The 20,854-nt window shown below is 38.8% G+C and overlaps 2 protein-coding genes across 2 annotated transcripts in view; both read right to left on the bottom strand.

Annotated features, from left to right (window-relative positions):
- Nucleotides 1-9,594: 9,594 nt before the first annotated feature.
- LOC115935585 (protein GVQW1-like) lies at nt 9,595-13,605 on the bottom strand. Its single transcript, XM_031013811.3, has one exon. The coding sequence runs from the start codon at nt 13,603-13,605 to the stop codon at nt 13,108-13,110; it is 498 nt and encodes a 165-aa protein (XP_030869671.3). The 3' UTR covers nt 9,595-13,107.
- The window catches only part of BPNT2 (3'(2'), 5'-bisphosphate nucleotidase 2), a 35,637-nt gene continuing 24,377 nt past the window's right edge, over nt 9,595-20,854 (bottom strand). The window contains exons 4-5 of the mRNA XM_004047051.5: nt 17,850-18,011; nt 9,595-15,723 (exon numbers count right to left, since the gene is read on the bottom strand). Of these exons, the coding sequence (XP_004047099.1) occupies nt 15,452-15,723; nt 17,850-18,011 (434 nt within the window). The 3' untranslated portion in view covers nt 9,595-15,451. The remainder of the gene's footprint in view (nt 15,724-17,849; nt 18,012-20,854) is intronic.

Here is a 20,854-nt window from a genome sequence, read left to right as displayed (position 1 = left end):
CAGACCTGTATAGCTACACCACCAGTAACATGGGGACCCCAACTTGAAGCTCGTCAGTCAGAAGTTCTGGAGGCTCAGAATTAAGACTGGTGTGTGGGGAGGAGCAGTTAGGGACTGAGCCCTCAATCTGTGAGATCTGACACTGTCTCTGGGCAAATACTGTCAGAACTGAATTAGAGGACACCCAGCCTGTATCCACTACTTGGTGTCTGGGGGAAAAAAAAACCACACATTTTGTTACAGAAGTCTTCTGTGTTGATGATTGTTATGCTGTGAGAGTAGAGAAAAAACAGAGTTTTTTTCTACACAAGGTCATATAAGTCTTCTGTGTTGATTGTTGTGGTATAAGAGCAGTGGAGAACAGCTTGAAGGTTTTTTCAAAACAGTATGTCTTGTTTTTTTTTGCCAAATTTTACCATAATATTTATGTTAATATTTGCCCTAAACACTTTTTTTGTGGATCTAGTGTATCCCAGGTTTTGTTCATCTCTTTCTCCATTTAAACCAGAATTTTTTTCCCAAGAAGTAGACCTGGAGTGCTCTTCACATACCCAGAGAAGAATTTCTCCCCCGACTTCAATAACTAAGAAATTGTTGGAGTCAATAAACATTGTCTCTGAATGAACTAAAAATAAAAACCTTCTCTGTGCAAAAATAAATTTATTCTTTTCTGGTTGGAAACACTTTTAATTGCCTTCACAAATGAAAGAACTCATGCTCTAACTTGACTGTTATTCTGCTTTTATTACCATATAAATAGCTTTTAAATTCAATATATGACTCAAGTTCATGCAAATTATAGAAAATGTTCATTTTCAGAAAACTAAAGTCTAGAGTTTAAATTTTTTTATACTCCAATAACTAAGCAGTTTAAATTATGAGCATTACAGGAATCCTGACATTTTGATTAGACTACCTATGTTTAATCTTAAAGTGCATATTAATTCTCAAGACATTGACCATCAAATTTCATTCATTATAAATTATTCTTGGTTTTAAAGGAAAAAATAGTAGATAAACTTATATTTGTAGATCACGTTTTACTTTCTCTTCATTTTCTGATGTTTTGTAGTAAACAAGTGATAAAAGATGGATATTCAACAAAATGCTTAAAAATAAGTTAGTAAATATTATGTCCTCTGGAGCAGGTGTCCCAAACCCCTGGGCCATGGACAAATATCAATCCATGGCCCATTAGGCACTGGGCTGCACAGCAGGAGGTGAGCTGCGGGTGAAGCAAAGCTTCATCTGTATCTACAGCCACTCCCCATTGCTTGCATTACTGCCTGAGCTCCGCCTTCTGTAAGATCAGTAGCAGCATTAGATTCTCATAGGAGTGCAAACCTACTGTGAACTGCACATGCGAGGGATCTAGGTTTCACACTCCTCATGAGAATCTAATGCCTGATGATCTATCATTGTCTCCCATCACCTCCCAGATGGAACCATCTAGTTGCAGTAAAACAAGCTCAGGGCTCCCACTGATTCTACATTATGGTGAGTTATATAATTATTTCATTATATATTACAATGTAATAATAATAGAAATAAAGTGCACGATAAATGTAATGTGCTTGAATCATCTCGAAACCATCCCCTTCCTGCCTTAGTCTGTGGAAAAATTGTTTTTCATGACATTGGTCCATTATGCCAAAAAGGTTGAGGACCACTGCTCTGGAGAATATGCACATCTTAAACAAATTTAAAATTTTGTTGAAATAATTTTTCATTGCTCAAGATGCTGACTTCTTGAAATCAAAAGGAACTACACATGCAAAGAGTCAGGAAAATATAGTTCATAATAAGAAAAAAAAATATTTTTTGAGACAGGGTCTTGCTTTGTCACCCAGAGCCACTAGAGTCCACTGAAGTGCCACTGGAGTGCAGTGGCACAATCTTGGCTCACTGCAACCTCTGCCTCCTGAGTCCAAGTGATTCTCCTGCCTCAACCTCCCAAGTAGCTGGGATTACAGGTGTGCGCCACCACACCCAGCTAATTTTTTGTATTTTTAGTAGAGATGGGGTTTCACCATACTGACCAGGCTGGCCTCAAACTCCTGACCTCCAGTGATCCACCCACCTCTGCCTCCCAAAATGTTGGGATTACAGGCATGAGCCACAGCACCCAGCCTCATGTCCTCATATTTCAAATTCAATCATGCCTTCCCAACAGTCCCCCAAAGTCTTAACTCATTTCAGCATTAACTCAAAGTCCACAGTCCAAAGTCTCATCCGAAACAAGGCAAGTCCCTTCTGCCTATGAGCCTCTAAAATCAAAAGCAAGTTAGTTACTTCCTAGATACAATGGGGGTACAGGTATTGGGTAAATACAGCTGTTTCAAATGGGAGAAATTGACCAATACAAAGGGGCTACAGGCCCCATATGAGTCTGAAATCCAGCAGGGCAGTCAAATTTTAAAGCTCCAAAATGATCTCCTTTGACTCTGTGTCTCACATTCAGGTCATGCTGATGCAAGAGGTGGGTTCCCATGGTCTTGGGCAGCTCTGTCCCTGGGGCTTTGCAGGATACAGCCTCCCTTTCAGCTGATTTCACAGGCTGTCATTGAGTGTCTGCGACTTTTCCAGGTGCACAGTGCAAGCTGTCGGTGGATCTACCATTCTGGGGTCTGGAGGACAGTGGCCCTCTTCTCATAGCTCCACTAGGCAGTGCCCCAACGAGGACTTTGTGTGGGGGGTTCAACCTCACATTTCCCTTCTGCACTGCCCTAGCAGAGGTTCACCATGAGGGCCCTGCCCCTGCAGCAAACTTCTGCCTGGACATCCAGGCGTTTCCATACAACCTCTGAAATCTAGGCAGAGGTTCCCTAACCTCAATTCTTGTTGAGCACCGGCAGGCTCAACACCACGTGGAAGTTGCCAAGGTTTGGCTCTTGCACCCTCTGAAGCCATAACCTGAGCTGTACTTTGGCCCCTTTTTGCCATGGCTAGAGCAGCTGGGAGGGAGGGTACCAACTCCCTAGATTGCACAGGGCATGGGGACCCTGAGCCCATGAAACCATTTTTTCCTCCTAGGCCTCTGGGCCTGTGATGGGAGGGGCTGCTGCAAAGATCTCTAACATACCCTGGAGACATTTTCCCTATTGTCTTGGTGATTAACAGCTGGCTCCTCTTACTTATGCAAATTTCTGCAGCTGTCTTGAATTTCTCCTCAGAAAAATTTTTTTTTTCTATCCTGTCAGGCTATCAGTTTTCTGAACTTTTATGCTGTTTCCCTTTTAAAACTGAATGATTTTAACAGCACCCAAGTCACTTCTTGAATGCTAAGCTGCTTAGAAATTTCTTCCACCAGCTACCTTAAACCACCTTTCTCAAGTTCAAAGTTTCACAAATCTCTATGGCAGGGGCAAAATGCCACCAGTCTCTTTGTTAAAACATAGCAAGAATCACCTTTACTACAGTTCCCAAAAAGTTCCTCATCTCCATCTGAGATGACCTCATCCTGAACCTTATTGTCCATATCATTATCAGCATTTTGGCCAAAGCCATTCAACAAGTCTCTAGGAAGTTCCAAACTTTCCCACATTTTCCTTTTTCCTTCTGAGCCCTCAAAACTGTCCCAAACTCTGCCTGTTACCCAGTTCCAAAGTCACTTCCACATTTTCAGGTATCTTTACAGCAGCACCCCATTCTACTGGTCCCAATTTACTGTATTAGTCTGTTCTCACACTGCTGACAAAGACATACCCAAGACTGAGTAATTTATATATATATATAAAAAAAAGGTTTAACGGACTTACAGTTCCACGTGGCTGGGGATGCCTTACAATTATGGCAAAGGCAAAGGGCAGATCTTCCATGGTGGCAGTCAAGAAAGAAAATGAGAATCAAGCAAAAGGGGTTTTCCCTTATAAAACCATCAGATCTCATGAGACTTATTCACTACCACAAAAACAGTATGGGGGAAACTGCTCCCATGATTCAAGTATCTCCCACTGGGCCCCTCCCACAACATGTGGGAATTATGGGAACTACAATTAAAGATGAGATTTGGGTGGGGACAGAGCCAAACCATATCACATTTATATGATAGAATCCTATTCAACAATTATTTTTAAAAATTCAGTTGAGCATTTCTAGACAAAGAAAGACTAAGCAAATAGAATACAATATAAATATGATGGGAAACATATTGATAAGAGGCAGGGGGCAGACAAAGGCCTAGGCAGATAGGGAAGGGTCCCCAGAGAATCTCCGACCCTCCCCACAAGTGTTTACCTGCACAGGGGGCTTGCCTGGGCATGCCCGCAGCAGACTGGAGGCCCACAGGCACTAGGGGAATGGGGTGGAGCAACCAGGAATTCAAGCCTTATGCAGGGGAGGGGGCTGGCCTCTTAAGCTTGTATAGGGTAGCCCTGGTATCGAACTGTGACAGGGAAACCTGCTTGAAGAACCCCTCTCTTTGCTGAGAGCTTTTCTTTTGCTTAATAAATTCCACCCTCCTCACCCTTCAGTGGGTCCATGTGCCTAATTTTTCCTCGCCATGAGACAAGAACCTGGATTTAGCTGAACTAAGGAGCAAAAATCCTGCATCAATATGTATATAGACATACAAAGAAATCTAGGTTAGAAGGACATACACCAGTATGCAGTAAAGGATTAACCTTGACCAGGAATATTTGGCTCTTGACTAACTTCTAGGAAGTAACCTCTAATCCTTGAAATACCCTCCCTGATAGGACAGTATGTGTTTACATGGGGGCTGTGAGCCACACCAGATAGTCTAGGCTAACAACATAATTTATGGCAGGGACTTTGGCTCCCATGGTATCAACCCGACCTGGAGACTAAAGTCAGTAATGTAGCCTATCGATCATCCTTAAGTAATCCATCCCAGTAAAAACCCTGGACACCAGGGCATGGGTGAGCCTCCTGAAACAAACTTTGCAAAAATTATAACAGCGAAAAAATTGTAACAGTGAAAGAGATCTGCTTTAACCAACTCCATCTTGTCTTTAACCTCCAAACTGTCCTTGGCCATTCCTGGGCATGGGCCAAGCTAACTTTTGGATAAATTTAGTTTGTAGTTTAAATAATAGCCCTTTCCAAAAACTAAACTGCCTTTGTAAAACTAATAAAAGGCCACCAGGTTAGGAGGGGGAGGGAGGCTAGAATTCTGCGACAGATAGCAGTTACATGATTACCATCTGTTATTCTGGAGGTCACAAGATTTCCAACTCCCTAATTTCTCCTATAAATAACATCACTATTGTGGGACTGAAGATTGGCCTTTTGAGATGTCTTTTCAGGCTTTTGCATTTCTGATGACCAGATGGCCCCACCCAGACCAACAACTCCTCTGGTGGCCCCCATCCAGAAGCAGACTCAATGCACAAGGACTGATTTTCACACCCCTATTGGTTGCATCCCCAACCAATCAGCAGCACTCATTCCTTAGCCCCTTGCCCATCAAACTATTCTTGAAAAACCCTAGTCTCTGAATTTTCAGGGAGGCTAATTTGAGTCATAATAAAGCGCTGATCTTCCACTTAGCCTTACACAGGCTCTACATGTATTAAACTCTTTCTCTATTGCAATTCCCATCTAGATAAATTGGCTTTATCTGGGGAGTAGGCAAAATAAACCCATCTGGCATTTACACTCCCAAGGTGGCAATACTCCATGCATGTTGCCACATACGGTTGATGACAGAAGTAAGTGCTGTCTGCATGACTCCACTGGGAGAGGACAATTAGAAGCTTATATCTAGAACTCTTATGGACTCTGCCCTATGACCCTTTTCCCACTGTTGATCTTAATCTTTATCCTTTTGCTTTAATAATTACCATATAACAGTTTTACTGAGTTCTATAAATCCTTCTAATAAGTTGAAGCTAAGAGTGGTCTTGGGGAGCTCTAGAACTTGCAGCCATTATGTAGTGTTTGTCTGGGTGGGGTTCTGCAATTTTGGCTGATCTATAATTCTTCTATGATAAACATATATTACTGATTTTATCAGAATGTTTCCACTGCTTCAATCCTTTAAATGTGTGTATTATTTTATATAGAAGTAGTTTAAGGAAGTAATCCCAGGGGTGATCATTGTAATGTTATTTGTAATAGCTAAAATGGGAAATAACCTAATTGTACAAAAGAGGATACATTAAGTAAATCATACACATCTGTATAGCTGAATATGTTTTATAACTTATGCTATAATGAATATCTACTGACATAAAGCTATATTGCTAAGTTAAAAAAGCAGAGAAAAAACATATTTCTATTATTGAAATACACAATTTATATTTCCATAGGAAAATATAGACAAAAATACAATAAAAATGTGAATCAGTTTTCTTTGGATAGCGGGATTAGGGTGGTTTTTATTTTTTGCATTGCACTTATCTGTATCTTACTCATTTTCTTTTTGAGCATGCATTGTTTTAAATTAGGAAGACGGCCAGGTACAGTGGCTCATGCCTGTAATCCCAGCACTTTGGGAGGCAGGTAGATCACCTGAGCCCAGGAGTTCGAGACCACCCTGGCCAACATGGCGAAGCCCTGTGTCTACTAAAAATACAAAAATTAACCAGGCATGGTGGTGCACACCTGTGTGCACTCGACAGGCTGAGTTAGAACTGCTTGAACCCAAGAGGCAAGGTTGCAGTGAGCCAAGATTGCGCCACTCCATTCCAGCCTAGGTGACAAAGTGAGACCTTGTCTCAACAAAAACAAAAAAACAGGAAGAAAACTAAACTTGGAAAAAAAAATTACTTTCAGTTCTACCCCCTCAATTATTTTTACATCTTCTAAACCAATTTAATGATAGAATCTAAAATTGTTCAATGGCAAATGGAAAAATAGTTTCAAGAGACATTGGTGAGTATAAGTTCTTGAAGATGGGGTGAAAACAGATGCAGACAATTAGAGAAAGGTGATGAACATATCTCTTAAGTTTCCTAGTTTGGGAGGCTTCTTGGACACTATCGTCTTTAGCTAAGGAGACTACCAGAGGTTGTGTACTGCAACATAATTACTTTAGATTTGAACATACTGAATTTGAGGAGCATGCAGTACAGTCAATTAAAGATATGCAATTGAAAATATCGGTCTAAGTGTAGGATAAATTTAAAGCAGGGATGTATAAATCTGTGGTCATCAGCACATAGGCGATATTTGAAAATTGCTCTGGGAGAATATGATGGAGACCCAAAAATGGAAACTTTGAAAACACAAACATTGAAGTGTGAATTGTAGCAGAGGACACAGTAAAGAAACTGAAAAGAATAGTTGAAGAGGTAGGAGGATAACCAGAAGAAAACAAGGTCACTGAAATCAAAGGGGGGAAAATAGTTCCCAGAAAGCATTAATTAGCCACAGCAAAGTTCAAGCCAGACAGCAAGACAGGAAACCCACTGGGCAGTTTGGGAAGTCACTATTGGCCAGTATGAAGACCATCTCTAAAATGGGAATATTTGCCTTCCCCTCCATGGGCTGTAAGGTTGACATAAGAAATGTGAAAGTATTATACAAATTATCTAACCATCCTCAGATGCACATAATCCAATTCACCACCCTTTTATGTGGACACATTACATTTATCTTCCTCAAGTAATTATCAAATATCCACTGTACTCTTTTCTACTTTTTACCAGCTTACCTTCTGTGATCTGTACTCTTCTAGGTACTACTTGTTTTTATGTAATCCATGAACAAAGGTGTTCCAACACAAGAAGCTAGACTCTTAAATATATATATACATATATTTTGAGATGGAGTCTTGCTCTGTCACCCAGGCTGGAGTGCAGTGGCAAGATCTCAGCTCACTGCAACCTCTGCCTCCCAGATTCAAGCAATTTTCCTACCTCAGCCTCCTGAGTAGCTGGGATTACAAGTGTCTGCCACCATGCCCAGCTAATTTTTGCAGTTTTAGTAGAGACGGGGTTTCAGCACGTTGGCCAGGCTGGTCTCAAACTTCTGACCTCAGGCGACCCACCAGCCTCGGCCTCCCAAAGTGCTGGGATTATAGGCGTTGAGGCAATTACAATATTTTAAACATATAAACCCAATACTCCAATGGACTCATAGACAGTAAAATATTACTTAGGTCTCTAAAAAGCATCAAGAAGTCATGAACTTCTTGTAACATTCAGGTATTTTTTTTGCCTCCATATGCCATTGTAGCCTGGACCTGGAGACTGTTCTTGGAAGTATATGGAAGAAGTGGTAGTGAATTCCAGAACACCGGCCACCTAGACAACAGAGGCTGGGGCAGAATTCGCCAGCGTTCAGAGCAAGCCCAGTCTCCCCAACCCAGCCATCTTTACATGCAGCTTTGTCAATGGGGAAATACTAACCTGCAAAGTCAATAAATACTTTTTCCAAGAAGTCCTTAGGAAATTTAATGTGCAAAATTTCAGTCATGCAACATTGGAAAGAATGTCAATTCATACTTAGGAACTATAGCTGAAGAAATTAAGATAATGTTGTAGGTAATAAAATGTTGCTCTCAATGGACTTAAAGAGAGAAACAGTTTGCCAGTGATGGAATGAGAGGTCTTGCTATTTTGAAGCTTGCTTTATTGATCCTCAGAAGAAACTTGAAAAATTCTAAAGAGGCTAGATGATGCCTAACACCTACAAAACTTAAGAACAAAAGCCTGTGTAGCCTTTTCATCATACTTTTTTTATTAGTGAAACTGGCCCAACTAACCAACAGAACTGATGTTTATGGGATTTTTTTCAATCAACATAGATATTGACCCTCCTAGGCTTAAAGCTTGAAACTTACATTTGTCTTATCTGAGTTCCTTCAGGCCTCCCAGGTAGTATTAATAGCAAGGAACTGAATCTTACCCAATCATCCCATCCATCCAATGAGATGCCAGACCATTCATTCAACCACTTGCTGCCTGTTGACCCACTCCATTTCCTCGCCCCTCCTGTTTTCCTTCTCTGCTACATAAACCTGTAACTTTAGTCAGGAATTTGGGGGGATTCAGTGAGAGACAGATTTGAGAGATTTGAGACTTATCTCCCATCTCCCTGACTTAACATCACCCAAATAAATAAAGCCTTTCTTCCTTGGCAATATGCATTGTCTCAGTGATTGGCTTTCTGTGAAGCAAACAACCAAACCTAGACCAAAACCTTGATGTTCAATAACATTACCACCTTTCTACAATTTTTTCCTGTCTTTTGTTCTTTTTTTATCCTCCATCTTACTTTTTAAAAATCTCAGAAAGGATTCAAGTTAGTTTTATAATATGTATGTCATGTACATCCATTCTCAAACAGATGACTTAAGAGTTCAAAATCAGACGAACTCATAGAGACAGAAAGCTGAAGAGTTACTAGGAGTTGGCTCAGGGGTGGGCACAGGGATTTTAGCAGTGGTTGGCGAGGATGGTGGAGAATGAAGAGTTACTATTTAATGAGTATAGTTTGTTTAGAAATGATGAACAGGTCTGGAAATGGTTCCAGGTGGTTGCATAAAACTGTAAATGTAGTGACTGCCACTAAACTGTACACTTAAAAATGGTTAAAATGGTACATTTTTATGTGTGTTTTACCACAATGAGAAAAAAAGGTGGGGGGGGGGGTGGTGCAAAAAAAGGAGATGCAGCACACCATCTCTTTTAGACATGACCAATTTATTCACAGAATTCAAATTTCGTTTGGCAAAGTATATCCGGGGCAGAGAGTTTGGGATAATTATGTCATTGGAAGCAATCACATTATCTACAGCAAATTGCCTGGGGTAGTATCTGAAGGAAAGGCAAAACTTTTAAAAACAATTTAGTATGTGGGGGGGTGATAATCATAAATATTTGCAAAGGTAACAAAACAAACAACCAGCTTATACAACCAAGGCACAAAACATGCTAATGCTAATAATCCTTTATTCAATTTAGCTCAACACACATTAAGTACTTAATTTGTGCAAGAGACTGGGCTAGGTGCTGGGGTTGAGGTGGATATACAAAAACACCAAGATGCAATCCCTCTCAAGAACTGTATAATCTAGTAAGAGCACATACAGAGATGGTGCTTGCAGGTAAAAACTGCTCTAAAACCATGGGGAGAGAAGAGTTTACTTCCTTCCAGAGGGTGAAGTCGGGACCCATTTAAATTTGGTAGTATGGGTGAGGAAGGTCATTACACACTAAGTAAACTGGTGTCTAAGCATGTGACGGCAACAGCTAATGGTCTAGTTCCTCCATGGCTTTAAATACATGAAAGGGAAAGAGTATTCAAAGGTATTTTTATTTTATCTCATTGTTAGCCCAGTATAAGGCAGGATGACAAAAAATAAATAAAAGTATGAAGAGGCAAGAACATAGATTGAAAACTCCATTTCCTAGTTTTAGTGTAAACTCAATCCCTTGTGCATATACATCTAGTTTCTGAAGTCCACACTGCCAAAAGGGAAAAACAAGAAAAACCAGCCCTAGCAGTGCCCTGTCATCATGGCAGAGCACTGTCTCTTCTGTGGGACTGAAACAGCTAGCTTTGGCTACTGCCGGTAGTGGACAATATGGCACACGGAAATTAAAAAGTCCATAAACGTGCCCTCCTAACACAAGAATAAGAAAGGTGGCTAAAGTAGATAATTTCAGTGACGGAGGGGATGAAATATTTTTTGGTTAATTGATGTAATGATGACTCACTATGCCTTATTTCCTATTTTTAAAAACACAGAATGAGCAAGTCATTCCCGAACAAAAATTTACTATGTGTATAACATACACCTCAAAATGAATTTTAAGGGAACATATTACTAATCAAATAACACAGTTTATGCTTTTTCAATTTCCACAAATTGTTAATTATGATACTTAAGGGAACCCTTACAATATATAACAAGTCATTTCAATATTATTCATCATCCTTAACTTCTGAAAGTTTGGTTTATGTTATCTTACCTAGAAGGAAAACTACTTACAAATCTCATTTTCCCACAAAATTAATTCAACATCCAACCTTAAAAATAAATAAAGCTTTGCCAATGGTAAATTGGAATGCATATACCTGCCAGGCTTTGATGAAATAAAAATAAACGATTTACATAAGCAGTACCCGGTAAAAACAAAACCTCCTTTTGAAGTACAAAGTTCCATTCTTCTTGCCCTCTCAGAACTGCCAATCAATTAGAATCCTCTCCCCCAGGAACTGTTCTGGTTTGTAATGTCATACACAGTATTTTTTAACATTAATAAATTATTGATATGCTACCATAAATAAATAGTCACTTTTTAAACCAAAATGACTGTAGAGGACTAACAGCACACTGAAATAATTTATTTAAAACTAAGATTTGTAAAAATATGATCTGTCCTGGTCTAATATTATTAAAATTAAAAATCAAAAGATGAAATATTATTTCAGACCTATATACATCAAGATGCCAGTTCTTATAAAAAACATACTGTAGTTGTAAATGCTAGGTTATGCAAAAATAATTTTATTTCAATTTAATTTTAATGAATCTCCCCCAACTATAATATTAAAAACATCAAAAGAACTTAAGTTTTAATGGCAAAAAGTTCCTATTTTCCCCATCTACTAAAAAGGTTGTTTTCCCTTATTAACATACAATGCCCTATTGTTAAGGCACAACTTTTTTTAGATTAAAAATGAAACCATAGATTAGGTTTATTTTATACAACAGTTACAAGACAGACCTTTTGTAGGCATATAAATACATCTTAAATTCAATCAAGATCTAAAATGAAAAATTATTTTTTCTTTCTAGGATCAATCAACACATAGCCAATAGGTAGTTACAGCTAGAATAATTCCAACAGTTCCTGTTTTAACCCGTCAGATTGTCTCCAAAAGGCCATCTTCAAAGTGCGATCTAAGAGAGGAAAGCTGAATATTTTCCTTTCTGCATTGGCACTCCACCTTTCTTTACTTATGCTCAGCTATCAGAGATGGCTGTCACCTTCAAAGCCTAAGTGACATCCAATTTTTGAATTCAACATGAAACAAGGACAGATATCCTGATCCTGGGGTGACCAGGGTAGATGTCTGCTTTGCATCCTCCCTGTTACCCTTCTCCTGACCTCCCTCTAGCTTCTTTCTGACCCTCTTCCTGGCCACCACCCCTCTCCCTCTGACACAGTTCACAAAATATTCAAAGGGAGCACCTAACAAACAAGAGGAATTTGCACAACTGTTACTTAAAACATACAAACCAAAATGTTTTTGTTACTTCATTATATAGTATAAACAATCAACTGAATAATTACTGATTTAAAATAAAGAAAGAAACACTAAAATTGGGGTAGCACATACCAAGACAAACACGACCATCTTGTAGGTCCTTGTAAATTCAACTGAACTGGGGATACAAGTAGGAAAACAGTAAAAGCAAGTTTCCTCAAGCATGCGTATCTACCAAACTCTCTTGTATTTTTTTTTACATTTACATTCTTGAACAATGGGTAGAAAGAAATACTTCGTAAAAACACTCAGACTTGACAACATAAAGGTTTGTGGTTTTGAAGGTGATTTTCCTTTATTTTGTGAGGCGTCTTTGTAATCTAATAGTGAACTAGGCCTCCTCCAGGATTGATCTCTGATACTAGGAACTTTACCAGAGCTTCAGATTTCAGCAGCCAATATCCAGAAAAATGTATATCTAAAAGAATTTGGGAGTGAGAGTTGTGAGGGAAGTATCCTGGCTAAGAAAGAAAAGCAGAGATAAAGGAGAACATGAACCGGTAAGGGAAATGGTCACAAGGTAGAAGAGATGAAGAGGGGCAGAGGAGGGGGACAGCTGATGGGTACTGAGATCACTGATGTCACTGCCTCTACTAAATGTGGTGCATAAAAGTCATATTTTAAGAAAAATTGCCTCAAAATAAGGGCAACAGTGAAGAAAAGACCAGGAGCTGGTGAGGTGTGGGTCATTAAAAGCAAAAGGTAATGACTTTGCTACTTTTTAGAAATAATTTTAATGTAATTCTGGGAGATTACATCACTCATTCATGAAGGTGTTTTACTAGGATGCTCTGGCACAATGTCTTGTGTAAATAAATATAAATACTGTTCCTAATTCTGCAACGTATATTGGCTTTTAAAAACAAACAATTTTAAAAATGAACTTTTTATAAAAGTATTTAAAAATCATTAGTAACTAGACTATACCCAACATATGATAAAAATAATGTATTTAACTCTCAACCAATATCTTAAGTTTTGCACACAACACACACCCTTCACAAAGTCATTATCTAGATGCAGATTAATACAATTAAAATTAAAAATAAAAATAAAATCATCACTTTGGGAGGCTGAGGTGGGCGGATCACCTGAGGTCGGGAGTTCGAGACCAGCCTGACCAAAATGGAGAAACCCCGTCTCTAACAAAAATACAAAAAAATTAGCTGGGTGTGGTGGTGTATGCCTGTAATCCCAGCTACTTGGGAGGCTGAGGCAGGAGAATCGCTTGAACCCGGGAAGCAGAGGTTGCAGTGAGCCGAGATCACGCCATTGCACTCCAGCCTGGCCAACGAGAGTGAAACTCTGTCTCAAAAAAATAAAATAATTCCTGCTAATATGAACTAGTTTGCTTCCCATTAAATCAGAGTTCCCATATAACATTGAAATTAAATTCCATTTTTTACTTGCCAGTCCCATTTCCCTAACTTTGACATACTATAATAAAAACAGATGCTTATACCACAGGACTCTGGCAACAGCATACACCTTTGCCATCTCTCCTGAAAAAGAAAGTTTCTTCAGCTTATTGCAAAGTAAAAAAGTTGAGGTCTCTGATACTCTTTTCAAAATTTTCAAGTCCTATTTAAATATCAAGTGTTCCACCTACCAAAACTTTGAATGAATTTTCACTGAAAAGGCCTACTACTAAGGCCCAACACCTTCTCGAATTTGACCAGTTGCAAGAGATTGGGTGAAAACATTTGTGTCATATTAGATTCAGTTTACTAATAAGAAAGTAAAGGGCTTTGGACAATGTAACATACAAACCTAAAGTATGCACATTCCACCAGGCTAGAACGTACATTCTTTGGTCAATTTTACTTCCAAGATGGGAAAATAAAGGGAAAGCTGCTTTATGGTTAAAAAATTTAGCAAAGAAAGAAACCGTGAGAAATCCCTCTCCTTATCAGCATGTTATGGAATACAAGGGCACTGGAGTCACATGAAATAACGGCATGGATAGTTTACATGAAGTTTCCAGATTTCACATTGAGAGAAACCATACAACCCAATGAAAGACAGTTCACAAAGCAAGGTTCTAGTTACGGTAACACAGTGAATATGTCACAACTTTTTTTTTCTAACCAGATTAGAAAAAAATGTCATCAAAAAGTACCTTCAACCTTCTCTATTTTAATCTGAGGGGAAATTAAGAGAATCTCAAAAGTTACTACAGAGTTTGGGTAGGCTAGATACATTTATTAATAGTAAAAGCAACCATGGCAAAAGCAACCATACTCATTCTTGATAATGAAAGGATCTTCTATATACAAACCTAGCAAATTAAAAAAAATACTAAAACAAAGTGTCTGAAAGTAATGAAAGCCAGTTCAATTCATGTAATGTCAAGTAACTTTCAATTGTAATAGAATCATTTATATTCTTATAGTGCCTTACAGCATATTTTATCCTTAATGAGAAAATGAACCAAAACTATAGTGCTAACCCTGAAACCTTAAACCGAACCTTACAAAGTTAAAGACTAAGTCAGAAGGAAAAGGATGCAACCATGCATCTTCCACAGGGAAAATGAAAATAGCAAGATGGCAGAAATGCTGAACTCATGGGTACAAACACACTTTTCTTTATAAAAACAAAACAACACACACACACACACACAGAAATTATTACAATGCAAACCATCATGTGTCTCTATTTTCTACCAGCTGGTGAACCTGTTATTAAAATTTAAAAGAAAAAATCAATTAAACTTTTTCTATTTTAATCCATAGAAATATTCAGTAACATAAATACAACATTTGTTGCATATTAATGAATGTGTGGCTTCTTGTGCTTTCCATCCAAATTAGAGGTAAAAATCCCCAATGACTTTATTTTCAATGAGATATAGTTGTAAAGTTATATTAAACATCTACACAAAAATCAATCTTTCCTTCAACCGAATTCTATATGAAAGTACTAACGAACAGTGAAGATTCATGATGTTGTGTGAAAATGGTGACTCATAACAATGTAGACTCAGCTACAGATTTTAATTCACAAATATATATATGCGCCTTGTGTATGACAACTGTATGAAAATAGTCTCAAAAATAAAGACAATACTTGAAACACAAAGCAACCCATTTTCCCTGATCTTGCATTCTATTACAGGGAAAATAAGTCTCTGATGCTTCATAAATACTTTAAAAAGTTCGGGATGGCCTTAACCATGCATAGTCTCCACCAATCCTTTGAAGCATCCAGCATCTCAGGCTAACCATTTCAGCTGTGAAGAACTGTACCCTGTAATCAGTTATGCTCATTTATGTCCTGTCTTTTCTAGATCTGGGAGTTTTCTGACCAGGGCCTGGTGGTTCATTCTGATGCTAGCAAGGAGTCCCCCTTCAATGCCGTCTGAACCAGTGTAACTGATTTCTTCACCATTCAGGGTAGTCATATGCCCCCCTAGGGCTTTTAAGATGGCATTACCAGCACATATATCCCACTTTTTGATGTATGTCACATGGATATATAAATCAGCTTTTTCTTGACTCTTATCAGGCACATCCAAAAGTGCTAAAACTTTATAACCTAAAAGATAAACAAAGAATTTAGGTTATTATTCAAAAAATTTTAAGAAAGTAGCATACTTTTTTGATTAAGTATCCTGTTAAAATAGCAGGACGGACTGTGCAGGAGCTTGCTGCAGTCTCTGCAACTGCTTAAGTTTAAAATTATTTCAAATTAAAAAATTTTTAAAGTAACTGTATAAACATTAAACTCAGAACAAAAATACATTGCAAAGTAACTTACTGTTTATTTTTATTTATTTATTTATTTTTTGAGACCGAGTCTCGCTCTGTCACCCAGGCTGGAGTGCAACAGCGTGATCTTGGCTCACTGCAACTTCCACCTCTCCGGTTCAAGCGATTCTCCTGCCCCAGCCTCCTGAGTAGCTGGGATTACAGGTGCGTGCCACCATGCCTTGCTAAATTTTTTTGTATTTTTTAGTAGAGACAGGGTTTCTCCGTGTTGGTCATGCTGGTCTTGAACTCCTGGCCTCGTGATCTGCCTGTCTTGGCCTCCCAAAGTGCTGGGATTACAGGCGTGAGCCACTGCACCCGGCCTGCAAAGTAACTTATTAAGCTAGTCTCAAATGTAACCAAATATATACCTACAATTTAAAAATTTTAAATCTACATTGTGGTTATTTTCTATGGAGTGACACATTCATTACGTGCCATTTTCTATGGAATGACATATTATACACACAAATTTTACCTAAACATCTAAGTAGGCCTGATGTGAAAGAGAACTAACAGTAACACTACCACTCTAAAGCCTTTTTGTAATGAGGCAGAATTTAAAAATTAAAGTAATAAAACAAATGCAGAAGAAACTGGGTCTAGAACCTAGTCATCTCATCGCTGCTGGGTATTCTGGACATTACTCTTCCTAACCAACCTAACAGAGAGCCTCTAAGAAAATAATGAAGCCATATGAAAGAAGGCAGATATATAGAACACAAAATTAAAATTATTAGGCATAAAAGTTAAAAAGTATTGACCAGGTGTGGTGGCTCACGCCTGTAATCCTAGCACTTTGGGAGGCCACAGCAGGCAGACTGCCTGAGCTCAGGAGCTCAAGACCAGCCTGGGCAACGTGGCAAAACCCCGTCTCTACTAAAAATAAAAAATTAGCCAGGCATGGTGGTGCATGCCTGTAGTCCCAGCTACTCGGGAGGCTGAGGCACGAAAATCACCTGAGCCCAGGAGGCGGAGGTTGCAATGAGCCTAGATCACACCACTGCACTCCAGCCTGGGAGACAGAATGAGACCCTATCTCAAAAAAAGAAAAAAAACAAACAAAACAAAACAAAAAAGAAGTATTACTTCTCCCTTTATGTGTGCTGAGAAGGTTTTCCAACACATTTGTTTCCTGACCATAATTTGCTATTAACCTGAATTAAAACATTTCTGACATGTTAGACAGTACTCATAACAGGAGTTGACAAACAGCCCCTCAAGCTAAATCCGGGTCATGGCCTGTTCTTACAGGGCTCTTAAGATGAGAATCTTTAAAAAATATGTTCAAAAGTTCATTAAAGAAAATCAAATAATAGTATGCAACAGAGACTGTATATATAAGGCTCATGAGGCTTCAAATTTTATTATCGGTTTCTTTTCCAAAAAACTAGGCTGACTATAATACAATAGTAGAGAATATACAATAAGGTGTGTGCGCACTAGCCTCTCTTGCTCATCCCAGGTATGCAGGTTAAAGAGTTCAGGGGTGTTAAAAGTGACTCAGGGATTAGCCTTTCTAATAATACTTATGATGACTCCTGGCGTCTTTCTGCCATATGAAGCATCTTAAGTGCTTGATCTTTCTTCCTCTCCCTGATATTCCCACAGTTAAGTAAGACAATTATTTTGAAATCAGATTGCATAAAAAGCAATTAGTGGTAGATCTAACGGGAATATGCTTTTGTGTATTCAAGAAAGAGAAACCACTGTTGTGAGACTGCTTCTTCTAAGAAGGGCAGTGTGACTAAAATCCCACCCTCGAGGTTACCAAACAGGAGACCAAGTCTGCCTTGAAAGTACACCACTCCTCCTCACTTTCCTCCCAAGCATGGACAAGCAAATTAGTCTCCTAACATAGCCTTGACCATGCCAGGAACATTCTCCAGGGACCACACAGGAAGAGGAACATACCAGCACCACCAGCTGGGATAATTGTAGTCTGGTTTCCAAAAGTCTGAAGAGCGACCTGTTTGACCATCCCTGAATGGGAACGAGACACAACGATCCTTGGGGTCTTCTCATTGTAGGAAGAGCGGGCTTTCACATTTGAACCACCATCTACCATTGCCCAAGCTGAAAAGCAAATATAATATCCATTAATGGCACTGAAGCTTTAAAACTAAAGGTTATATTCTTCAGAACCCAAAGTGCCATGTATGACTGACAAAATAACTCTCTTCTAAAAAATTATTTGTATTTTCCCCCAAAACAGAAAGCTTTTTTTTTTCAGAGTACAAAAGTAGTATATATGTATTTGTAAAATAGACATGTATTAAGACAAAACTAAAAAAGGTCATGTTATCTTGCATAACCAAAGACAACAACTATTAAATATTTGGCTTAAGGATTCCCATGCTCCACTGGGATGACACTGCAACTCCACTTCTCCCTGCATCTATCCAACTTCCTTCCCTCTCTTTCACAGTTGTGATCCCAACAGCACTCCCTAATAAACACCCTGAAGCTAATCTCCAGCTCCAAGTCTGATTCCTGGAGAACCCAACCTGCAACATAAGCACAAGTAACTTCCCTAACTCCAATTTTAAAACACATTTTCTCCTATACTGCCTCCACTTCTATATACTCATGGTTTCAATTATTTGCATATTAGCTCAATCTCCTAAGTGACTTTATAAACAGAAAACAGTTAAAAGAGGTGAGTTAGGTTTACATATCAGCCTTATCAGAGAGTATTAAAGAAAAAGCCTTAGATTTCAAAATAGAATCGAATTTTTAAAAGGGAAGGGGATGTCAGAGATGGCTTCAGATGATTTTCTTGGTTTGGAAGTTTTCTTCACTGACTATAAAACTATACAAGAGAACAAACTTACTCAGAATTATCCCAATTAGATTGTTGTTTTAGCAGTCACTCACTACAGGGCAAGATATAGTCCACCATGGCTAGTAATGAAACCAGCTGCATCACCAGCTTATTTCTGGCTGCAGAGAAAAAAATCAAAAACATTAGCTGAGTTTGGGTTTCTGAGTTCCCCAAGAATGATGGCAGTCTCCTGGACTCTTCTCATACCTCCTTCTAAAAACTATACACAGCAACAAGAAGAACAAATAGAAATACCCATGCTCTGTACCTACAGAGTAAGTAGGAGACAGAAGAGAGCTACCAACACAAACGTATGAGAAAGTAGGGAGGTAAACACTGAAGAACAGCAGGATAAGCGCTGGAGCTGACCCTAGTGTGGGGATTATAGCAAGAGCTTCACAGAGGTGCTAAGAGGTCAGAGAACTCTCAGTGGCTATAGGACTCAGATAACAGCAGCCAGGATTTCTCCCCAGAGGGAAGAGGTTCCATCTAAAATGGGAAGTATTGAAAAAGGCTTGAAACTTGGCAACAAAGCATCAAGCAGCAGCTTGGAGGAGATACGGGACCAGAATTGTAGTCTTGAAAACACCCTGGTGGCAGCAAGGGAGGGGATGATGATGTAAGACATCTTTTGGGATTTGGAAGTTAGCAACTGGAGCTGAAGAGAAGGAAGAGATTAAGATAGGGGCTTTATTGAAACAAGGTCAGATCAAACAAGAAAGAAGAGCTCTGAAAACCAAAAACCATACTGACAATGAAGATAAAGCCTTTCCCACACTAACAGAAATGAAAGCTCCTGAACTGAGAATCATCCAAACTCCCTTCCTGCCACCAACCTTCCATTAATCCCACAATAGCTGGCCCAAACAGGGATAAGAAGTATAAAACTGCAATGTCCACTGAAAAATATAAAAAGAAAACATAGAGAACATAGATTAAAACATTTCAGGAAACTCAAATTTCCACAATGCAGAGAAAAACCATAAACCAATATTCTAACATGATTAAAAATAATAAGCAACAATATATTGAATAAATGCCATGAAACACAAGATCAACAACTCAGAAAAGATGGGCAAACAATAACAAGATGTAAAGTGGGAGCTCATATAACACAGAAAAGAAACCGAATAAAAAGAAAAGAACAAAATCACTGCAGGCTTAGCACTAAATCACAGGACACACAAAGGGCAACTGACTTCTCCAAAAGTATAGCAAGCAATGAGAAAAGCAAAAAGGAAAGTGAAACAAGTAAACAGATAAAAGGGACCACAGAGAAAGTGACAGATTGAAAAAAAAAAAAACAAAAAAGAGTCAACATACATATATAAGGAGTCCCTGAAAAAGAAAAATTAATGGGATAGAGCTAATCTTTAAAATTACAATTCAAGAAAATGTCCCTAAAAAACAAAAGAGAACCTTAGTCTGGGCTCAGTGGCTTGTGCCTATAATCCTAGTACTCTGGGAGGCCAAGGTCGGAGGATCACTTGTTGAGCCCAAGAGTTAAAGGCTGCAGTGAGCTATGATCATGCCACTGCACTTCAGTCTGGGCAACAGAGTGAGATCTTGTCTCTAACAAAATAAAAAAATTAGGAGAGGACCTAAACATCTACACTGAGAGACATACTGAGTACATGGGAAATTTGCCCAGAATGCCAATTCTAAAAGACATCATAGTTACATCATTGAAGTTTAGTGGGTTGAACAGTGTCCTACCAAACTTCATGTCCACTTAGAACCTTCAGATTGTGAACTCATTTGGAAGCAGGATCTTTGCAAATGCAATTAGTTCAGCTGAGGTCATAGTGGAGTAAGGTGGGCTCTAAATCTAATGACTGGTGTCCTTATAAGCAGGGGAGACAGAAAGGAGACTGTCATGTGAAGATAGGCAGAGACTGGCTGGAGTGATGCATATACTGACTAAGGAATGCCAACAATGTCTGGAGCCACCAGAAGCTGCAAGAGAAAACTTCCTCCAAGCCTGCAGAGAAAGTATGGCCCTACTGACTCCTTGATACCAGACTTCTGGCCTCCAAAACTTTGAAAGAATAATTTTCTGTTGTTTCAAGTTTGTGGTTAACTTGTTACGACAGCC

The sequence above is a fragment of the Gorilla gorilla genome, chromosome 7 (assembly GCF_029281585.2).
Source record: "Gorilla gorilla gorilla isolate KB3781 chromosome 7, NHGRI_mGorGor1-v2.1_pri, whole genome shotgun sequence".
NCBI lineage: Eukaryota > Metazoa > Chordata > Mammalia > Primates > Hominidae > Gorilla > Gorilla gorilla.
The sequence above is the reverse complement of the archived record's forward strand: the minus strand, read 5'-3'. Positions and strand labels throughout refer to the sequence as shown.

Excerpts from the sequence above, each read along its gene's own strand:
- LOC115935585 (XM_031013811.3), bottom strand. The coding sequence starts at position 13,605 with ATGGGACTGGCAAGTAAAAAATGGAATTTAATTTCAATGTTATATGGG.